The following is a 22,686-nucleotide window of genomic DNA, read 5'->3' on the forward strand; positions in this document are numbered from 1 at the left end:
TATTTTATGAGTCATTCCAGATGGTAGAATCTCAGCTCTAAGCGGGGCTCTTAAAGTTAAACCACCTATTCTGTAACTGAAGAAAAAGGACCAGCATATTTTGACCCTTGAGGGTTTTTTTTGTTTTGTTTTGTTTTGAGACGGTGTCTTGCTCTGTCGCCCAGGCTGGAGTGCAGTGACGTGATCTCAGCTCACTGCAACCTCCACTTCCCTGGTTCAAGCGGTTCTCATGCCTCAGCCTCCGGAGTAGCTGGGATTACAGGCGTGTGCCACCACACCTAGCTAATTACTGTATTTTTAGTAAAGATGGGATTTTGCCATGTTGGCCAGGCTGATTTTGAACTCTTGGCCTCAAGTGATCCACACACCTTGGCCTCCCAAAGTGCTGGGATTACAAGCATGAGCCACCACACCTGGCCTGAAACCTGAGGGTTTTGATACAAGGAAGGGTTGCAGGACTGGCCACCTGCTCTGGCCTTACCTGTTTACCATCATGCCCTGCTATAAAAGCCAACCATCAGGGTTCTAAGGAGGGTGAGTTACTTTTAGTGTTTATTTTTAAGGCATGTGTGATGTAGTATCCAAAATGCAGACTCAACCTTTTAAAAAATTAGTATCATGGGTGAGGGGTGGCTGTCTGGGTGGCTTGTGAGTAAAAGGATTTACCAAGACAGTTGTAGACAAAGGCAGATTTGTTAGAGAAAGCAGGAAGATACGAGAAGGCAACAGGCAGAATCAGCAGAAGAGCAGCCGACTGCAAAGAAAGGCTTGCTGGGGATTTTATGGAATAGTGTTTATGCCGTAATTGTTGGGTGCAGGAAGATTGTGAGTTATTTGCAGAGGAGGGCTGTGTGTCTGGACCATGAAGAATGGCAGACTTGTAGTTTACTTGCTGCTTATTTGCTTTCCCCTGCTCCCACCATCCTGACTCTTTTTCCCTAATTAGACTTCATAATTAGTGCCAGGGAAGGTGGTACTTAGAAGTGGGCAATGGAAGGGAGGGGAGGGATTGGACACTACTGTGGGTGATTTTGTTGGCTTTGCTGATTGGATTGGAATTGGAATTGAGTTGAATTAGAATTTGGTCAAGATTCAAGTCATCAAATATTTAATAAATACCAAGTGCCAAGTATTGTGTTAATGAGTAGAGTAAGATCCTTCTGTTCTCAAATAATTTAGAGGTTAGGATATGACCAGGTCACAAATTATTTTATCTTATTTTATAGACCAGGGATGGCTGCTAAAACAATTTTTTTTTTTTTTTTTTTTTTTTTTTTTTTTTTTTTGGAGACGGAGTCTCGCTCTGTCACCCAGGCTGGAGTGCAGTGGCCGGATCTCAGCTCACTGCAAGCTCCGCCTCCCGGGTTCACGCCATTCTCCTGCCTCAGCCTCCCGAGTAGCTGGGACTACAGGCGCCTGCCACCTCGCCCGGCTAAGTTTTTGTATTTTTAGTAGAGACGGGGTTTCACTGTGTTAGCCAGGATGGTCTCGATCTCCTGACCTCGTGATCCGCCCGTCTCGGCCTCCCAAAGTGCTGGGATTACAGGCTTGAGCCACCGCGCCCGGCCCGGGAATTCCCTGTATTACTTACCTAATTTGATAAATGAAATCTGTAATCCACGAACCTGTAAATCTCCTCGAGGCCAGAGCCACTTAGACATTTTGTTTCCGACACATTTTTCCATGTTAGGCAAAGCTTAGATTATTTTAATAAAAAGGTAGTTTCATTCTGGAGCCATCTAGCACCCTCATCCACCAGTCATTTCGTTAGCGTAGAGAGACACACTTATCACTCCAGAGATTCCAAAGGTCTTAAAAGCTCCTGTGTGAGGAACTGGGAGCTAAGACCAAATATTATAACAAAAGATGTTTCAGTTACTGATGGACAAGTACGAGGTGTGTGGGAAGGGGCACAGAGCTTCCATATCCTCTCTGGGCGCACCACCCTCCCAGCACCACCACGTGTTGTCTAACCCAGATGCTCTCCAGACCTCATCATTTAAGGTTTTTATGGATGTTCTATAACATAGGCATGATGATTAAATCACTGGCCATTGGTAATTGAAATAAATCTCCAGCTCCTCTCATCCCTGGAGGTTGAGGGGTGGGACTGAAAATTCCTACCCTCTAATCACAGGGCACATGGTTGGTTCCTCAGGCAATTAGTTTCATTCTGGAGCCATCTAGCACCGTCATCCACCTGTCATCTCATTAGCATACAAAAAGACACCAGAGATTCCAAGGGGCTTATAATCTCCTATGTGAGGAACTGGGAGCTAAAACCGAATATTTATAACAAAAGATGTTAGGCTGGGCACGGTGGTTCACACCTGTAATCCCGGCAATTTGGGAGGCTGAGGTGGGTGGATCACCTGAGGTCAGGCATTCGAGACTAGCCTGGCTGACATGGCAAAACCCTGTCTCTACTAAAAATACAAACATTAGCCTGGCATGGTGGCAGGCACCTGTAATCCCAGCTACTCGGGAAGCTGAGGCAAGAAAATCGCTTGAACCCGGGAGGCGGAGGTTGCAGTGAGCCAAGATCGCCCCACTGCACTCCAGCCCAAGGGATACAGCAAGACTGTCTCAAAAAAAAAAAAAAAAAAAAAGAAAGAAAGATGTTCCTATCACCCCTATTATACAGGACAGTATAACAATTTTAAAAGCTCCGTGTCAGAAACCAAATATATATATATATATATATATATATATATATATTTTTTTTTTTTTTTTTTTTTTTTTTTTTTTGAGATGGAGTCTCACTCTGTCGCCCAGGCTAGAGTGCAGTGGTGCGATCTCGGCTCACTGCAACCTCTGCCTCCCAGGTTCAAACAATTCTCCTGCCTCAGCCTCCCAAGTAGCTGGGACTATAGGCGTGTGCCATCGTGCCTGGCTAATTTTTTGTATTTTTGGAAGAGACGGGGTTTCTCCATGTCGGCCAGGATGGTCTTGAACGCCTGACCTCAAGTGATCCACCTTGGCCTCCCAAAGTGCTGGGATTACAGGCGTGAGCCACTGTGCCCAGCCTATATTTCTTAGTATGTCACGCTTGGATCATTTTATGTGTCAACTTGACTAGGCCGCAGGGTGCCCAGATATTTGGTCAAACATGATTCTGGGTGTTTCTGTGAGGATGCTTTTGGGTGAGGTTGACGTTTAAATCAGTAGACTGAATAAAGCAGATTGGCCTCCCTAATGTGGGTGGGCCTCATCTAATCAGTTGAAGGCTTGAATAGAACAAAAGTCTGACCCTCACCTGAGTAAGAGAATATTCTCCTTCCTGATGGCGTTTTTTTTTTTTTTTTTTTTCTCAGTCCTGGAGCCAATCCAAGATCAACTGCTGCACTTAATTCTTTCTAGTCTAATCTGGAACAGTTCCTCACCTCAGTCTTTTTTTTTTTTTTTTTCCAGAGATGGGGTCTTGCTGTGTTGCCCAGGGTGGAGTGCAGTGGCTATTCACAGGTGTGGTCATATAGCTACTATAGCCTCAAACCCCTAGGCTCAAGTGAGCCTTTTGAACTAGAACATTGACCTTTTCTGGTTCTGCAGAAGCTTCCAACCTTCAGATTTGAACTGGGACACTGGCTTTGCAGATTTTGGACTTGCCAACCTTCATAATTGCGTGAGTCAATTTTCCATCTCTCTATATCTCTATATGATATCTCCTATTCTGTTTCTCTGGAGAACCCTGACTAGTATAACAGGTATTTCCCAAGACTCCCCATCCTTGGAGGGCCCCAGACCCCTGAAAGGCTATCAAAAGTACTGCTTAGGGCCAGGTGCAGTGGCTCACACCTGTAATCTCAGCACGTTGGGAGGCCAAGGCAGGTGGATTACCTGAGGTCAGGAGTTTGAGACCAGCCTGGCCAACATGGTGAAACCCTGTGTCTACTGAAAATACAAAAATTAGCTGGGCGTCGTGGCGCACGCCTGTAATCCCAGCTACTCCGGAGGCTGAGGCAGGAGAATCTCTTGAATCTGGGAAGTGGAGGCTGCAGTGAGCCAAGATGGTGCCACTGCACTCCAGCCTGGGCGACAGAGCGAGACTCCTTCTCAAAAAAAAAAAAAAAAGTACTGCTTAGGCTCTCAGCCACCTGTTCTGGAATCAGCAAGTAGCTGATTGGGGCAAAACAGTCCTACTGATGGGCTCACTCTCTTAGGTACTCTGTTCTCTTGGACATTGACCTGGTAGGTATTTACTGCCTCATTATTGCTCGCTTATCTTTGAGTAGATATTTTGTATATTTTGTCCACTTTTCTAATGATCACTAATGGGAGGGTTGTCTGTTGCCCCATGCTCCATTACCAGAATCATTTGGCAAGTAGCCATTTAAAAGAAAAATCCCATTTGTCCATTTCAGTTTGCTAAATCTTATTGCTTTTAATTATCTATCTTTAACTCATTATTATGTTGTTGTTTACTTTACTGTACACGTTAGTTGCAGATTGGGGAAAATACCTAATTCTCATTCAATAGAGTGCATATCATTGTGTACTATTGCAAACATAATCACCATGGAGTTCATTAAGTGTTAAATAATTAGATAATTCATGTTTACATGTCTATATTGTGCAGAAATGTTTGGAGGATTGTTTTATAGATGTTTGAGAGGGTTTTAGTGATATTTGGAGAAAGTGGAGTTTCTGGACAGGCTGGGAATACGTTCCTATTTTCTCATTTAAAATAACTTCATATAGGCTTATTTGATCTGAGAATTGTTTTCAGGAATGAATTAACCTGGGAGGATCGTAGTTCTAATTGTAGCATATAGCGTACCTCTGTTTTGCATGCTTATATCACAAATATATTTGTAGGCTTCTTACCATATCACGCTCCCCAGGAAGATGTTGACAAAAGCCTCATAATCCCCTACCTGGAGAGAAGTTAACCAATAAAAGAGTGTCTCTAGGAGGAAATGTAAAGTGGTAGAAAATCGCAAGTCTAATGGTTATTTTTATAGGAACCCTGAATGAAATAGCTGGTTTGCTCATGAGCGTAACCGTTCTTGCTTGATTCTTACTTCTGCACCCGAACCTTAAGTGCGAGTGAGCCCAAGAATATTGGCCCATCCACACCTGCCCTCTAAGTGATCTCACAGGCTCTTGGCTTCAGCCACCACCCATAGGCTGCCAACCCGCAGATCTGTGTCTCAGTTTGTTCCTGACCCCTGTTAATTCTTACTGCTCCTGAGAGTCTCCACCTGGTGTCTCATCACCTCCCACCTCAGTTCAATCCATGTCAAACCCGGTGTTTCCCTCTGCTCCCCACCTCAGATTCTGCTCTCCTCTACCTCTCAGTCCCAGGTATCATCATCCACCACAGATTGATTAATGGCCCCCAGAAAGTTAGTTACCAAGTCATAGCACCTCCACCTCCTATGTATTTCTTTTTTTCCTTAAAAACTTTCAGACCTACAGAAAAGTTGCAAAATATGTGAGAATAATGAATATCAACATACCTGTTTCCTTAAATTTACCACTTGTGAACATTTTGTCACATTTGTTCTCTCTCTTTCTCTCTCATATATGTATATGTTTGATATATGTATCTGTGTAATAGTAATAGTGATATTATTATTTGTTGAGTCATTTGTAAGTCACAGACATCATGAGACTCTTCACTCCTCATACTTCAGTATGTATCTCTGGAGAACACGGAACTTCTCTTTAACAACTGTAATACAATTAAATTTAGGACATTTAACATTAATTCAATGTTATTTACTATAATAATAAATACATTAATTACAAATCTTAATGTAACAAATTAATATGTTCGTTAGAAGTTTATATTCAAATTTCACTTGTGCCAATAATGTCTTTTTCTACTTTTTTTTTTTTTTCTTTTTCATTTTTCAGACACAGTCTCGCCCTGTCGCCTAGGCTGGAGTGCAGTAGTGCGATCTCAGCTCACTGCAACCTCTGCCTCCAGGGTTCAAGCGATTCTCGTGCCTCAACCACCTGAGTAACTGGGATTACAGGTGCGGGCCACTATGCCCGGCTAAGTTTTGTATTTTTAGTAGAGACGGAGTTTCACCATGTTGCCCAGGCTGGTCTCAAACTCCTGGACTGAGTGATCTGCCTGCGTCAGGCACCCAAAGTGCTGGGATCACAGCTATGAGCCACTGTGCCTGGTCAATAATGTCCTTTCTAGCTTTTTTTTTCCCCCTCAATCCTGGAACTAATCTGAGATCAATCGTTGCACTTAGTTCTTGTTTCTTTAGTCTAATCTGGAACAGTTCTTCACCTCAGTCTTTTTTTTTTTTTTTTTTGAGATGGGGTCTTGCTGTGTTGCCCAGGGTAGAGTGCAGTGGCTATTCACAGGTGCGATCATAGCTACCACAGCCTTGAACTCCTGGGCCCAAGTGACTCTGCCTCAGCCTCCCAAGTATCCCAAGTAGCTGGAACTAGAGACGAGGTCCTCAGCCTTTTTTTGTTTGTTTTTTGTTTTGACTTTTGTGGAATTGGGAGTCTTTTTTTTTCTTTTGAAACAAAGTCTGCACACCCAGGCTGGAGTGCAGTGGCGCAATCTTGGCTCACTACAACCTCTGCCTCCTGGGTTCAAGCGATACAAGCCTTCTGAGTAGCTGGGATTACAGGCGTGCGCCACCACGCCCAGCTAATTTTTGTATTTTTAGTAGAGACGGGGGTTTCACCATGTTGGTCAGGCTGGTCTCGAACTCCTGACCTCATGATCTGCCAGCCTCAGCCTTCCAAAGTGCTGGGACTATGGGCATGAGCCACTGCACCTGGTGGAGTTGGGAGTCTTAAACAGCCCATACCAGTTGTTTTCTAGAATGTTCCTTGATGGAGGTAGACACCTTAATCAAGTGATCAAAGTTGACGTCACGAACAGAGTTTAGGTTGACATCATGTGTCTTCCAGTGTGATGCAGTAGGTGAGATACAACTTCACCTACATTATATAGAGGACCTGAATCGGATCATGAGGAAACCATTGGACACATCTCTTTCACCCTTAGAATAAAGTCTGCACTCCATAACAAGTCACAGAGGTCTCTGTGATCTGTCACCTTTGTCTCTGACCACATCGTCTATGTGGTAGACACTGGCTGCCCACACAACACCTTTCCCTACATGGCTTCCCTACTTTTGTTCTAGTGGCTCTCAGGGAAGCTTAGGCCCTCCCCAAGTCCGGGAAATGAACCACGATTGGTCCACGTCTAATGCAGCAAGCCCATTCCCACTTGCTGCTAATTGGTTTAGGGATGGCCCTGTGCCCCATTTCTGCTAATCAACACTCACGAGTTCATTTCATGGGGAGCTTCTGGAAAAAAAATGTACTCCTTGATAAAAGGATGGCAAGTTCAGGCCGGGCACGGTGGCTCACGCCTGTAATCCCAGCACTTTGGGAGGCCGAGGCGGGTGGATCATGAGGTCAGGAGATCGAGACCATCCTGGCTAACACGGTGAAACCCCATCTCTACTAAAAATACAAAAAACTAGCTGGCTGTGGTGGCGGGCGCCTGTAGTCCCAGCTACTCTGGGGGTTGAGGCAGGAGAATGGCGTGAACCCGGGAGGCGGAGCTTTCAGTGATCTGAGATCGCACCACTGTACTCCAGCCTGGGCACAGAGCAAGACTCCGTCTCAAAAAAAAAAAAGAGGCCGGGCATGGTGGCTCAGGCCTGTAATCCCAGCACTTTGGGAGGCCGAGGCGGGCGTATCACGAGGTCAGGAGATGGAGACCATCCTGGCCAACACGGTGAAAAATAACAGACATTTACGCTTAGTCACTGGTTCTGATTTGAAATAGTATTTTGCAGTTTAGCCTGGGGTGGTGGCGGGCACCTATAGTCCCAGCTTCTTGGGAGGCTGAGGCAGGAGAATGGCGTGAACCCAGGAGGCAGAGCTTGCAGTGAGCCAAGATCGCGCCACTGCACTCCTGCCTGGGCGATGAGCAAGACTCCATCTCCAAAAAAAAAAAATGGAGGATGGCACGTTCTGGACTCACTGCAAGCTCCGCCTCCCAGGTTCATGCCATTCTCCTGCCTCGGCCTCCCGAGTAGCTGGGACTACAGGTACCTGCCATCACGCCTGGCTAGTTTTTTGTATTTTTAGTAGAGACAGGGTTTCATTGTGTTAGCCAGGATGGTCTCGATCTCCTGACTTCATGATCCCCCGCCTCGGCCTCCCAAAGTGCTGGGATTACAGGTGTGAGCCACCGCGCCCAGCCTATATCTTTTTACTGGCTTAAACATGGCAGAGGAAGATATGATGCCTAACACTGTGGCAATCGCCTTGACAGGCCCAAGGATACTGCAGGATGAAAAGGTGGAGACCTGGTGCTTTCACACTGCACTCATTCTGAAACCATCTGCCAGGGCGGGGTGGGGTGTGTGCGTGTGTGAGATCGTTAAATGTCTCTGCCACGTATGCCATTGTTGGCTCAGTGTGCTGCCACCTGCAGCCAAGCACACTCTTAGCTGACACACCCTGCCTACCTCCTTCTGCTCTCCCACTCTCCCTTCCCACAAGCCCTCTCTCCCCTGGATGCCTAACTCCTACTCATCCTTAAGCTTCAGCAGAGACATGACTTCTTCCAGACACAGTCCTTTATCCTCCAAGACTGGGCCGAGTGCCTCTCCTGTAGCACCCTGTACCTACTCCTACAGGAGCCTTTCTGATCACCAGACCTAATTCCCATAGTGCATTTCTCCCTTCGGTCTGGTTACTTTATTGCTGCCTTATTTAAAGTTGTTTTTTAAAAATATCTGTAGGCTGGGCGCAGTGGCTCACACCTGTAATCCCAGCACTTTGGGAGGCCGAGGTGGGTGCATCACCTGAGATCAGGAGTTCGAGGCCAACCTAGGCAACATGGTGAAACTAAATCTCTCTAAAAATCTCTACTAAAAATATAAAAATTAGCCAGGTGTGGTGGTGGGCGCCTGTAATCCCAACTACTTGGGAGGCTGAGGCATGAGAATCACTTGAACCTGGGAGGTGGAGGTTCTAGTGAGCTGAGATTGTGCTATTATACTCCAACCTGGGCAATGAGCAAAACTCCATCTCAAAAAACAAACAAACAAAAAACATCTGTAGAGGGAAGTTTTATGGAAGTATTACTGCAAAGCTACAGAATACATTTTTTTATTAGCCTAAGCCAGGGCTCAGGAAGAAGTGGGAAGAAGAGTCCCTTATAATAGCTGATAGGTTCCCTTTTAGCCTTTGATTCAACCATAACTCAGGGTTGACCTTTTCATGACAAATCCCTAGCTGGAGGACAAGTGTTGAAGTCCTACGGAATGCTGGAAGAAACTGGGCAAGTGTCTAATTGCAAAGTCACACTGCTGGGAAAGTGGAACCTGTATCTGTCTGACTTCAGAGTGTACAGATTTGACTTATGTAATTATAGAGGTGAAGGCTGGAGCAAAGTAAGGGCAAAATGCAGGGACATATATTCTCATTCAATATTAAGTGGGACTTTTTGACCATGATCATTAGTCAAAACTGGAATGGGGCCAGGCACAGTGGCTCACACCTGTAATCCCAGCACTTTGGGAGGCCAAGGCGGGAGAATCACTTGAGCCCAGGAGCTCGAAGCTAGTCTGGGCAACGTAGGGAGACCCCATCTCTGCCAAAAAAAAAAAAAAAAAAAAAAACCCAAAAAAATCAGCTGGATGTAGTGGCGTGCACCTGTAGTTCAGGTTACTTAGGAGGCTGAGATGGGAGGATCGCTTGAACCTGGGAGATTGAGGCTGCAGTGAGCTATCATCACACCACTGCACTCCAGTCTGGGCAACAGAGTAAGACCCTGGTTTTGGTTTTGTTTTGTCTCAAAACAAAACTAAAAACTGGAATGGGCTGCCTATTTTCACTGGGAAGGTTCACGTAGAAGTTGGATTATCATTTTTTTTTCAGGGATATTATGGAGGGGAATCCCCAGCTGCCTCAGAGTTGGTCTAGATGCCCTTTAAATGCCCCTTCCAGTCCTAGAATTTTGTAATATACAATTCTAAGATTCTGTGATTTGATGTCTCCTGGGAAATCCACATGCAGCAGTCAGAGACCCTGCCACCTGAGGGCAGTGTTACCACATTTGGTTCAATTGCATAGAAGGAACCAAAGCTCCCCGCAGGGCTCCGACTAGTGAACACCCAGTTATTTTTTTTGAGATAGGGTCTCGCTTTGTCACCCAGGTAGGAGTGCAGTGATGCAATCAGAGCTCACTGCAGCTTCGACGTCCTGGGCTCAAGTGATCCTCCCTCTTCAGGCTCCCAAGTAACCGAGACTACAGGCATGCACCACCATTGTTGGCTAATTTTTACATGTTTTGTAGAGACAGGATCTCGATATGTTGCCCAGGTTGGTCTTCAATTCCTGGCCTCAAGTGATCCTCCTGCCTCGGCCTCCCAAAGTTCTGGAATCACAGGCATGAACCACCTTGCCCGGCCAAGAGTGCCAAGTTCAAAACCATCACAGGGGTGATGTGCCCTTGTGTGAAGGTAGAGAGGGACCCACCGAAGAAGTAGTGTTCCTCTCTCCACCACCCCACACAGTGATTTCTGCCTGCCAACAGATTGGAGAGAGGTCAGAATGCTGGAAGACACACCATTCCCAGAGAGCCCGTGTGTTCTGAGGGCTGGGAACTGGCAGGGAGCCCTCCCTCATGGCGCTGCCCCCACAGCAGCTCTCCAAAGACTAGGAGGGCAAGGAAAGGAAAGGGTCGAGGAGTATTCGATCACAATAGAAACCCTGCCACACGAGGGAAAGTTGACGGACCCAGGAATATTCAGCCTAGAGAAGAGAAAACTTGTTGGGACCTATCTTGAGAACTGACTTCCATGAAGGTTGTTCTGTAGGGCTTTGGGTAGAAACACCAGGCCAGCGGCTGGGGCCAGCGGCTCATGGCTATAATCCCAGCACTTTGGGCAGCTGAGATGGGGGGATCACCTGAGATCGGGAGTTTGAGTCCAGCCTGGCCAACATGGTGAAACTCCGTTTCTGCTAAAAATACAAAAATTAGCTAGGTGTGGCGGCACGTGCCTGTAATCCCAGCTTCTTGGGAGGCTGAGACAGGAGAATTGCTTGAACCCGGGAGGCGGAGGTTGCAGTGAGCCGAGATTGTGCCATTGCACTCCAGCCTGGGTGACAGAGTGAGGCTCTGTCTCAAAAAAATAAAAAAAAGAAAGAAATAGCAGGTCAGCATGCAGATGCCACTGGGGCACAGGTCTCATCTGGATTGAAGGAAGAACTTTCTGGCAGTGTCAGGAAGGACACTACCCTGGGAAGCAGCTCATTCTTTCATTTCCTCTCTATGTGTTTACTGTGTGCACACTTCAGCCCTGGCAGTCTCTAGTTGCTGAGGATACAGTAGTGAACAAAATGGCTAACTGCCTGCCCTCGCGGAGCTGACCCACTGGTGTCTGGACATCCTGGGAGATGAGATGGAACGTGCAGGGGCGATGTGGAGCATTAGCCTGGATGGACTTGACCTGCTCCGGAGATTCCGTAACTTTCTTGGCTTTAAGAAACCTAGTTTGTTTTCATTTCTCTGATACAGACTTTCAAAATTTGGAAAGAACTTCACCAAGACTGTATTGTTTTCATGGTTTCCAGTAGAAACAAGCCTGTGAATTAGTATATAGGGATGCAACAAAACTTTTTTATGTGGCGGTGGTAAAAATTGCCTTTGGATAAGTCTTAGGAAAATAAAATTTCTCCATTTAAAAAGAAGCTCCAAGTCTAGTGTAGTGGCTCACACCTGTAATCCTAACATTTTAGGAGGCTGAGGTGGGAGGATTGCTTGAGCCTAAGAATTCAAGACCTGCCAGGGCAACATAGTGAGAACCCATCTCTAGAAAAATAAAAATTAGCCTGGCAGAGCTACACGTCGGTACTGCTACTGTACTGGACTGGAGGCAGAGGCAGGAAGATTGCCTGTACCCAGGAGTTCAAGGCTGCAGTGAGCCATGATTGTGCCACTGCACGCCAGCCCAGGCCACAGAGCAAGACTCTTTGTCTAAAAAAGCAAAGAAGCCCCAGTTGGTCTATTTTTTTTAATGTTTATTTTATTTAAGCTATATTGGGACATTAACATTGTCAACATGAGGAATTCTTTGTAGAGAACAGCTGGGTCACAGACATTACATATTCCGTCCTTGACATGAACATGTAGGAACTCAACTGAAACAGACCCATCGTTACTGTCATCCAAATGCTTACTGCCGTCCCAGAGAAGCCCCGCTCATTTTCATTTTTCTAATGGCTGGTATTTACGTTCCCAAGTTCATTCTCTACCATAGCACTCTTTATTCTTCACCACCTGTCTCTTCCTGGCTTGCACTTTCTTTTGCATAGTAAACATTCTCAGGATAGATCCAGTTTTCCATTTTCTCCCTCTCAATGAACCGCAGTTGAGATCTGTATTACCCTGGAAAAAGAGAGAAAGATAGATAGTGAGCAAGGTGAGCAAGTCCATGTGGGTCAGAGCTGGGAACTCTGACATCTTTGCTCCTCTAACATCAGCTCCCTGAGATGCCTAGGAAGCTTCTGCAAAGGCTTCCTTCCTAGTAATGGATACTGTTGAGTCATACCTAGCTTGTTCTGCATGAAGTTCTGAGAGTTAAGAGACACATTCTTTGGGCTTAATGTACCCCTACAAGTCATTGGGTGGGCCCAGAGTGCAGTGCCCTGGGATACAGAGCCCTCCCTGAGAGCCTGCCTGTGATGTGTCACAAGGGGTTTTGCTATTGTGATGTGACCATCTTCCAAAGAAAGAAAAGCTACTGCACATCACATTCCCACAAATGGACTTTTAAAATTAGTAAGGTTTCCTTATGGAGTTCATGGAATATTTGCATCCAGTAGAGCCATTCACAGTCTCACCCCTGCCTACCCTACCCTGCTAGCTTCATCCCCCACCGCGCTGCAGGTCTCTGGCCTCATCCTGAGCCCATCTGCTCCAGCCAGCCTGTGCCCTTATGTACCTCCCACCTTTGCACTTTTGTGTGTGTTGGGCCTTCTATCTGGAATTCCCTTCTCTCCTCTGCCTGGTGAAGGATCGGTTTTATTTATTCTCTTACATTTCTGTTAAAATATTTTATTTTTATGTTTTTAATTTTTTTCCTTTTCAGTTTTAATTTTTTTTTTTTTTAATTTTTCTGGAGACAGAGTCTCACTGCAACCTCTGCCTCCCAGGTTCAAGCAATTCTCCTGCCTCAACCTCCTGAGTAGCTGGGATTACAGGGACCTGCCTTCATGCCTGGCTGATTAAATAAAAACAAAATGGACAGATCAGGACATGGAGAGTAGACCCCAGAGGCACAGCCTCATCACCTCTGGTGGCAGGATGGCAGCCTGATGGCATGGAAGTAGATCCTTGCTGTGACAGAGCAATTGTACCAGGTCCAGCCAAGCCAGGGCAGGGGACCTGCTTTAAAGGATGTCTAATCCTGGAGCCTAAGACTCCTAGGGGAAGGAGCTGAACTGCCTCCTGACTCTTGGTGTGCAGGAAGCCTCATGAGTAGTCCCCACCTAGGTCAGAGCTCACTGGGAAGGATCCCTTTCAGGTGTTTGCCCTGAAAGGAGATGGTTACACATTAATGCAGGGACAAGCTTCTGATTTCCTTAACTTCCTGAGCTAACCATTATTTCAGGGTTAGAGAATTCAGAAAAAGATTCTGTGCCCCATATTTTATCTCCTCCCTAAGCAAATGGTCAGATAAAGCTCAGCTTCACATCAAAGGTCAATGGGGTTATCGCTTTTGGCCAAAACCCAAACTGACCACCATTACTGAAAGATAGCGAATTGTAACTGAGCAGGGAACCTTACCCTCCTCACTAGGGCTGATTCAACAAGATGTTGGTTCAGGGAGGCCAGATATAATTCCCAGAAGCCATGGAGGGTGGTGCTTAGGGTTCAGCCCACCCCACCTCCCAAAGTGAACCAAGTCTTTGATTTTTTGCTGCCCTGGTTAATCCCACACAGATGGCAACCATATCAATCTCCACAGTAACTTCAAATAAAAGATAACTTGCCTTTTCATAGCACAAGGTGTGTGTGACCATGAGGAAGTCACCGAACTTCTCCAAGCTCATTTTCCTCACCTGACAAATGGGGGTAGTTATACCTACCTTGTAGGATAGAAAAGAGAGTGAAAAGCATTTTCCATGCACTTAGCCACCACCACGTTCATTTTTTACATTTTTTTTTTGTAGAGATAGGGCCTTGCTATGTTGCCCAGGCTGGTCTCAAACTTCTGGCCTCAAGTGATCCTCCCACCTTGGCCTCTCAAAGTGTTGGGATTAGAGGCGTGAGACACTGCGCCCAGCCCTTTGAGTTTCCTTTACTTTCCTAGCACTTGGCTCTTGTTCAAGGAGAAACCTCCACACCCTGGCTGCGTGTATCTGGGTGGTTCTCAAACTCAGTCACACATCTGAGTCACCTGGAGGGCTTGCTAAATCACAGATGCTGGGCGCACCCCCGGAGCTCCTGATGCAGTAGGTCTGGAGCCAGGCCTAAGAATAGGCGTTTCTAAGAATGTCCTAGGTGACACTGATGCTGCTGGTCCTGGGACCACGTTTTGGGATCCACTCTTCCAGAATCACATTCTGTGCCTTAATCCTCACTTTCTTTTTGCTTCTGTCCATGGGAAAAGGAGTGATTGATCTTGTTTTTGGAATAAGGAAGGAACCAGGAAGGCAGAGCTGAGCCCCACCTAATCTCTCCTTTTAGATCTACTGCCAGGGATGCTGGGTTCTGATCGTTCCTCTCCTGGGAATAGTGGCTGCTCCCCAGGGATTAAGCCTGCATTTGTTCAGTTCTGCAGTTATCTTTTTTTTTTTTTGAAACAGAGTCTTGCTCTGTCACCCAGGCTGGAGTGCAGTGGCGTGATGTCGGCTCACTGCAACCTGTGCCTCCTGGGTTCAAGCAATTCTAGTTCCTCAGCCTCCCGAGCAGCTGGGATTACAGGCGTGCGCCACCATGCCTGGCAAATTTTGTATTTTTAGTAGAGTTGGGGTTTCAGGTATCTTTAATTTTGAGGCAAAGTACGAGGATGCCTATGGTGGACGCACATTAAAGCCACATCCTCAATCTAGAATTATAGCATAGTAAAACTGGTATTTGGGCCACGCGTGGTGGCTCATGCCTGTAATCCCAGCACTTTGGGAGGCCAAGGTGGGTGGATCATGAGGTCAAGAGATTGAGACCATCCTGGCCAACATGGTGAAACCTTGTCTCTACCAAAAATACAAAAATTCGCTGGGCATTGTGATGTTCCCCTGTAGTCCTAGCTACTCGGGACGCTGAGGCAGGAGAATCGCTTGAACCTGGGAGGCGGAGGTTGCAGTGAGCCGAAATCGCACCACTGCACTCCAGCCTGGTGACAGAGCGAGACTCCCTCTCAAATAAACAAATAAATAAAACTGGTATTTTGACTTTTTTTTTTGTTTGAGATGGGACCTCGCTCTGTTGCCCAGGCTGGAATGCAGTGGTATGATCATAGATCATTGTAACCTCAGACTCTTGGGCTCAAGGGATCCTCCTGTCTCAGCCTCCCGAGTAACTGGGACTACAGGTGTACACCACCATGCCTGGCTAATTTTTTTTTACTTTTGTAGAGGCAGGGTTTCACTGTGTTGCCCAGGCCGGTCTTGAACTCCCAGGTTTAAACCATCTTCCCACCTCAGCCTCCGAAAGTACTAGGATTTACAGGCACGAGCCACTGCGCCCAGCCTATTTTAACTTTTATATATTTATCTCCAATATTTTTCATCCTTGATTAGTTCTGAATTCAGGGGAATAAAGACTACTTTACATTGTTTCCTCAAAATCCCACCTGCACTCGGTGTTCGAGAAATGGCAGCTGTGATGATAATTATCATTTTCTTAGCATTAGAGACCTGAACTCAACCAGGATTGATGAAATATCCAGTGAAGAATGATATCGTGGGGAACATGAAAGATGAACACACATTGCCATAAGCTTGTGGATGTCCCAGTGACTGTGTACTAAGCACTAGGTACCAAGGCTAGCGTCAAGTGGCATCACACTTGGGAACCGCCCTTCCATGCAGATGGGGGAACATCAGGTCGGCCAGCACCTGTGATACAGGTGAACAACGCCCCACCCGAGGGCTGTGAGCATCTAAAGGGGTTTTGCAGCTAAACAGGGAGGGGAAGAGCTTTGTGCTTCCTGTTGCATGAGACTGGGTGTGACAAAGACTAGAGCTGGGGAGCAGGGGGAATATGGCTGGGTCACATAGTACCACTGCTAGGAGCAAAGCCAGTGCAGGGAAGGAGCACTCTGAGCGAGGTCGTCCAGAGCAGAGTCCACACCTACCGGCTGTGGCCTAGGACACGGAGGGCCTCACTCCTCAGAAAGGGTTTTCGAGGTGCCTGTCTTGGACACCTGGATGATCTCCACAGAGGTGATGCCCTTGGCGGCCACGCGGTGTCTGGTGCGCAGCTTGTTTAGGGCAGTCTCTGCCATGCCCGCTCGCTCCTCAGCGTCATCCAGCTCGTGCACTGTCTTCCTGTATCGAGCCAGGGTCTGGTTGGCCTGGTCCTCCTGTGACAAAGGCACGGCAGGAAACGGGGCATAAACATGGCTGGTTCTGGTTAAATGTGCATTTTTTTTTTTTTTTTTTTGAGAGACAGTCTCGCTCTGTCACCCAGGCTGGAGTGCAGGGGCACGATCTTGGCTCACTGCAACCTCCACCTCCAGGGTTCAAGCGATTCTCCTGCCTCAGCCTCCCAAGTAGCTGGGGTTAAGGTGCCTCCCACCATGCCTGACTAATTTTTGTATTTTTAGTAGAGATGGGTTTCACCATTTTGGCCAGGCTGGTCTCGAACTCCTGGTTTCAGGGGATCCACCCACCTCAACCTTCCAAAGTGCTGGGATTATAGGCATGAGCCACCACCATGCCTGGCCTCTTTACAAGTTCTTATCTCTGGTATGTAGTGTCTGGTTGCCCCTCCCACTGGATTCCAAGGAGGAGACGCCATGGACATGAGCCTCACAGAATCATCTTAGGGCCTACGCTTGCTTCTTTCCCTGTGGTTAATTCCCAGAAAGGCTGGGGACCTGCACTGAGAAAACAAGCATCAGGGAAGGAGGAGCAGGGAGGCGCATAGGCACCCACCGCCTCCTCGATCTGCCTCTTGTAGATCTTCAGCTTGTTCTGTAGCTTCTCCACCAGCTCCTGCATGCGCTGGTTGGTCTTGTTGTCCTCCTCTGTCTGGAAGATCAGCTCTTTGAGGCGACGCTCGTTCTTATGCAGCGTCTTGACCGTCTCCGCGTGCTGTTTCTGTTCCCCGTCCAGCTCTGTCTCTAGTTCCTTGATCTGTGGGAGGAAGAGAGGAATGCAGCTGAGCGAACACGTGTGTTTTGTTTTTTGTTTTTTTGACGGGGTCCCGCTCTGTTGCCCAGGCTGGAGGGCAGTGGCGTGATCATGGCTTACTGCAGCCTTGACCTCCTGCGCTCAAGCGATCCTCCTGCCTCAGCCTCCTGGAATGCATGGTTTTGAGCTTCAGAGCTCAGTGGCCTCAGACAGGGGCCTTGTGGCTGCAGTATCCGCCTCCTGCCCAGAGGTGAGGGGATGGACCCTGGACAGGAGAGTCGGGTGGGCTCTGCCTTTTACAGGCCATGCTGTGGTTGTCAAACACTCTCTTGAGCCTCAAATTCCCTCCTCTGGAAAATGGGGGTGTCAGGGAGTCAGACAAAATGATGGAACTTTCCGGGCCCTTCCAGCTCTGGCATTTCATGGGGTAAAGACTAAGCCTTGTTTTCTTTCAGTGAGTAAAAAAAGGCAAGGAGTATATTGGGGATTACTCTGCTCAAGGCTAAGGACATTCCGGGGAGGAAGGTGACAGGGAGGGAAGGAGGAGAGGAGAACTTGAGAGAAATTAGAGCTCTTTTCTCAATTTCCTTTTCTCTTTCTTACCCTCCCTCCCTTCTTTCTTTCTTTCCTTCTTTTCTCTTTTTTTCTGAGACAGGGTCTGGCTCTGTCACCCAGGCTGAAGTGCAGTAGTGCTGTCATAGCTCACTGTAGCCTCAATCTCCTGGGCTCAAGCTAGCCTCCCAACTCAGCCTCCTGAGTAGCTGGGACTACAGGCATGTGCCACTACACCCAGCTAATTTTAACTTTTTTTTTTTTTTTTGTAGAGATGGAGGGCTCATTATGTTGCCTCAGCTGGTCTCAAACTCCTGGCCTCAAGCGATCCTCCCGCCTCAGCCTCCTAAAATATTAGGATTACAGGCGTGAGCCGCTGCACCTGGTCCTTTCAATTTCCTCTTCTTTCCTAGCACTTGCATAACCCGATTCTTCATCAAACCCAGGACATGTTTTTTGGCAAAAGACAGGTGTCTCGGCCGGGCGCGGTGGCTCACGCCTGTAATCCCAGCACTTTGGGAGGCCGAGGCGGGCGGATCACAAGGTCAGGAGATCGAGACCACGGTGAAACCCCGTCTCTACTAAAAATACAAAAAAAAAAAAAAATTAGCCGGGCGCGGTTGTGGGCGCCTGTAGTCCCAGCTACTCGGGAGGCTGAGGCAGGAGAATGGCGTGAACCCGGGAGGCGGAGCTTGCAGTGAGCCGAGATCGCGCCACTGCACTCCAGCCTGGGCTGGGCGACAGAGCGAGACTCTGTCTCAAAAAAAAAAAAAAAAAAAAAAAAAAAAAAAAGACAGGTGTCTCACACACACACCCCCCACCCCACCAGATCCCCATTCCTCCCTTAGCAGAGCCCTGCATCGCCCTCACCCTGGCCTCCAGCTTCATGATTGTGCGCTTCCCGCCTTTCAGAGCCAGCTGCTCGGCCTCCTCCATCTTGGCCTGCAGGTCTTTGATGGTGACCTCGTAGTTCTTCTTGATCTTCTCCAGGTGCATGCAGTGGTCCTGCTCTTGCCGGAGTTCTTCTGCCATGCGGGTGGCCTGCAAGTGGGGAGAAGAGCAGGAGTTAGAGCTGGGTGCTACCCAGGCTCGTAGCTCCTTTGAGAGATGTGAGAACTTGTCTCCCTGTCTCTAGGAAACTAACTGGTTGACAGGGGGAGCCCCGCTGACATGCCGCTGGGGTTTGGTGGAAGGGGTGCCCTATGCTCCCCTTTGCCCCCGAGAGGGGAGAGGGAGCCAAGCTCATGCCTCCCATCTTCACAGACTCCCACCAGCCGGGCACACTCAAGCCAAACCCTACTGACTGCCCTCTCCATGAGGGGCACAGCATGGAGGGTGGGAAAAGCACAGCCTCTGGAGTTGGAAGACCCAGGACTGTGTCCAGCCCTGAGTGACCTTCAGCATGTTGCTTGTCCCCTCTCAGTCCCTTTCTCCTTACATTCGTTCCACAGATGTTCATGAGGGTCTACGGTGGGCCAGGCATGGGCCTGTGCTCTTGGGAGGTAGCAACAAGTAAGACCAGCAATGTTCCTGAACTCCTGGGATTTCCATCAAGTGAGAGGAGACTGATGATGAGAATCTGTATTCCTTCATCTTCCAAGTAGGGAGTAAACAGAACCCACCACTCGAGGCTGGTGTGAACACCCGAAGGGATACTGGGCTGAGAGCACTTGGGGGCACATCCTGCCAACGTCCTCCTCTGCGTCCCTGGGCTCGTGTCTCTTCCTTTTACTAGCCCTTCCCTCAAGGCGGTTTGATTTTATTGTTTTTGTTATTATTTCATGTTTTGAGACAAGGTCTTGTTCTGTCACCCAGGCTGCAGTGCAGTGGCGGGATCATGACTCACAGCAACCTCAAACTCCTGGGTTCAGGTGATCCTCCCATCTCAGCCTTGTGAGTAGTTGAGACTACAGGCACATGCCACGATGCCCGGCTAATTTTTAACATTTTTAGTAGTTGCTATATTGCCCAGGCTGGTCTTGAACTCATGGCCTCAAGCAATCCTGCTGCCTTGGCCTCCCGAAGTGCTGGGATTACAAGTGTGAGCCACCATGCCTAGCCCAAGGCTGTTTTAATGCATCCCATTGCCAAAAAGCCTGCCCAGATGAACCCACTTTGATGGCTTCTTTGATGCAAGACCCAGGGCGTTGTGCTATAATCTTTCACATGATCACCTAGAGCTTGTAAATCTTTCTTACTTTCATGTGTGTGGCTTTTTAGAAAAGCCTTGGGCTCCTCCAGAGCAGGGCCACATTCTCCCTGGCAGGGAACCACGCTTGGGTCCACAGTGGCCCACGATGGCAGGAGTGGCCTTCCCGCCCAGACAGCCTGGTCCTCAGCAGGCACCGAAACCCTGCCTGCCAGCAGCAAGGGGCACACGCACTTACGTCCGTCATGGCCTTCTTGGCCCTCTCGTCGGCCGAGCGGAACTCACTGATGAGCTCCTCGTGCTCGTTGGAGATGCGTTGGACATCTGACTCCAGCTTGCGTTTGACCACGAGGAGGCTCTGGTTCTGGAGGAAGAAATGGAGATCTCACCATGAGCCAGGAGTCTGCATGGGCCTTCCTGTGTCCAGGAAAGAACACAACCTCTGCCAGACATGCTTGCCCAACCCCAACAGGAAATGGCCCTGGGCCCTCTGCGTGGGGTATGGGTCCCTCTCCTGCATTCTTATTTTATTTTTTTTTAGGCAGGATCTTGCTGTGTCACTCAGGCTGGATTGTGCAGTCATGTAATCACAGCTCACTGCAGCCCCAACCTCTTAGGCTCAAGCAATCCTCCCACCTCAGCCTTCCAAGTACCTGGGACTACAGATGAGCACCACTACGCCCAACTAATTTTTCATGTTTTTAGAGACAGGGTCTGGCTATGTTGCCTAGGTTGGTCTTGAATTCTTGGCCTCAAGCAGTCCTCCCACCTCTGCCTCCCATAGTGCTGGGATTACAGACGTGAGCCACTGTGCCTGGCCAAGATTATATATTTTATTTTATTTTTATTTTTGAGTCAGAGTCTTACTGTGTCGCCCAGGCTGGAGTACAGTAGCATGATCTTGGCTCACTGCAACCTCGACCTCCAGGGTTCAAGTGATTCTTGTGCCTCAGCTTCCCAAGTAGCAGCTAAGATTATGGCATGCATGACTACACCTGGCTAATTATTGTATTTTTAGTAGAGATGGGGTTTCATCATGTTGGTCAGGCTGGGATAGATATCTATTTAAGTAAATATATATAAAATATATAAATATTTATATATATATAAATAAATAAATATATATATACACACACATTTTTTTTTAGATGGTCACTCTGTCACCCAGGCTGGAATGCAGTGGCATGATCTTGGCTCAGTGCAATTTCTGCCTCCTGGGTTCAAGCAATTCTCCTGCCTCAGCCTCCTGAGTACCTGGGATTACAGGTGCCTGCCACCACACCCTGCTAATTTTTGTATTTTTAGTAGAGATGGGGTTTCATCATGTTGGCCAGGCTGGTCTCGAACTCCTGACCTTAGGTGATCCGCCTGCCTCGGCCTCCCAAAGTGCTGGGATTACAGGTGTGAGCCACCGTGCCCAGCCCAGGCTGGGATATCTTTTATATCCTGGACTTTAAAGTCACAATTTTACAAAAAGCTCTGCAGATGAGTTTTGAGGATTTGCTGAGTGGGGTGCACTGCCTTCCTCTGAGTTTTGATGGGGGCTCACATGGTTTGGGCACCATCCTGGCCTCACCCCAGCACCCCCTAACCCCCAGAGTGTGGGTGCAAGTGGCACTGACCCAGGAGCCCTGTCCTACCTGGATGTTGATCTCGTTGTGCCGTTCGGTGATCTCCACCATTTCCTGCTCCAGCAGCTTTCGTGAACGCTCGCTGCCCTCCAGGGCACAACGCACCTCCTCCAGCTCCGTCTGCAGCAGGCTCAGGCGCCGCTCCTGCAGGTTGTACTGCTCCCGCAGCTCCTCGTGCTGCCTGGCATCCTCGTCCATCTGGACCTGCAAGTCCTGGGGGGCACAGGGACCCAGCCTGAGCCCATACACTGGGCCATGGTATGACCTTGGGGATGGCCAGACCTGAGGGCGCCGTGACCTTTATCGACTGGGTTCAGCAGGAAACTGGGCAGGCGGGGAGGTCACAGAAGAAGAGTGAGGAACAGACCTGGGCTTGGGGAGCTTATGGTGTGGTGGAGCTCCAGCAGGGCCAGGACCCAGGAAGTTATCTAACATGAGGTCAACGTGAAGTCAAACCTTTCCCGATGATAGAGCACCTGGTGTTCCCAGCACAGCCTTCTCCAGGAGGCCTCCCCAGTGACCTCAGCCAATCATATTCTAATCCTGCCTAGGTTGATCCCCAGCTTTCTTCTGTCCTCTTATTTCTCTTTTTTTTTTTTTTTTTTTTTTTTTTTTTGAGATGGAGTCTTGCTCTGTCCCCTAGGCTGGAGTGCAATGGCATGATCTTGGCTCCCCTAGGCTGCAGTGCAATGGCATGATCTTGGCTCACTGCAATCTCTGCCTCCCAGGTTCAAGTGAGTCTCCTGCCTCACCTTCCCAAGTAGCTGGGATCACAGGTGCCTGCCACCACACCTGGCTAATTTTTTTATTTTTAGTAGAGATGGGTTTTTGCCATGTTGCTCAGGCTGGTCTCAAACTCCTGACCTCAAGCAATCTGCCCACCTCAGCCTCCCAAAGTGCTGGGATTACAGGCGTGAGCCACTGCGCCCAGGCTGTCCTCTTATTTCTCCATAGGACTTATCACCAGTTTTAACAATACAGTTTTATTTTTGTTGCTGTCTGCATGGGGATGTTTGTCTGTTTTGTCCACTCTTTGTTTTGTTTTCGAGA

The 22,686-nt window shown here is 48.1% G+C and overlaps 2 protein-coding genes across 2 annotated transcripts in view; both read right to left on the bottom strand.

Moving 5' to 3' along the window:
- Window positions 1-22,686, bottom strand: part of ARPC1A (actin related protein 2/3 complex subunit 1A) — a 374,209-nt gene that overhangs the window by 43,038 nt on the left and 308,485 nt on the right. The gene's annotated exons all lie outside the window — the stretch shown is intronic.
- LOC126950446 (myosin-16) overlaps window positions 11,906-22,686 on the bottom strand; it is a 74,532-nt gene continuing 63,751 nt past the window's right edge. The window contains exons 38-43 of the mRNA XM_050783938.1: window positions 21,646-21,849; window positions 20,244-20,369; window positions 18,727-18,897; window positions 17,107-17,307; window positions 16,305-16,532; window positions 11,906-12,391 (exon numbers count right to left, since the gene is read on the bottom strand). Coding sequence (XP_050639895.1) covers window positions 16,332-16,532; window positions 17,107-17,307; window positions 18,727-18,897; window positions 20,244-20,369; window positions 21,646-21,849 — 903 coding nt within the window. The 3' untranslated portion in view covers window positions 11,906-12,391; window positions 16,305-16,331. The remainder of the gene's footprint in view (window positions 12,392-16,304; window positions 16,533-17,106; window positions 17,308-18,726; window positions 18,898-20,243; window positions 20,370-21,645; window positions 21,850-22,686) is intronic.

This window comes from Macaca thibetana, chromosome 3 (genome assembly GCF_024542745.1).
Source record: "Macaca thibetana thibetana isolate TM-01 chromosome 3, ASM2454274v1, whole genome shotgun sequence".
In the NCBI taxonomy this organism is placed as follows: domain Eukaryota; kingdom Metazoa; phylum Chordata; class Mammalia; order Primates; family Cercopithecidae; genus Macaca; species Macaca thibetana.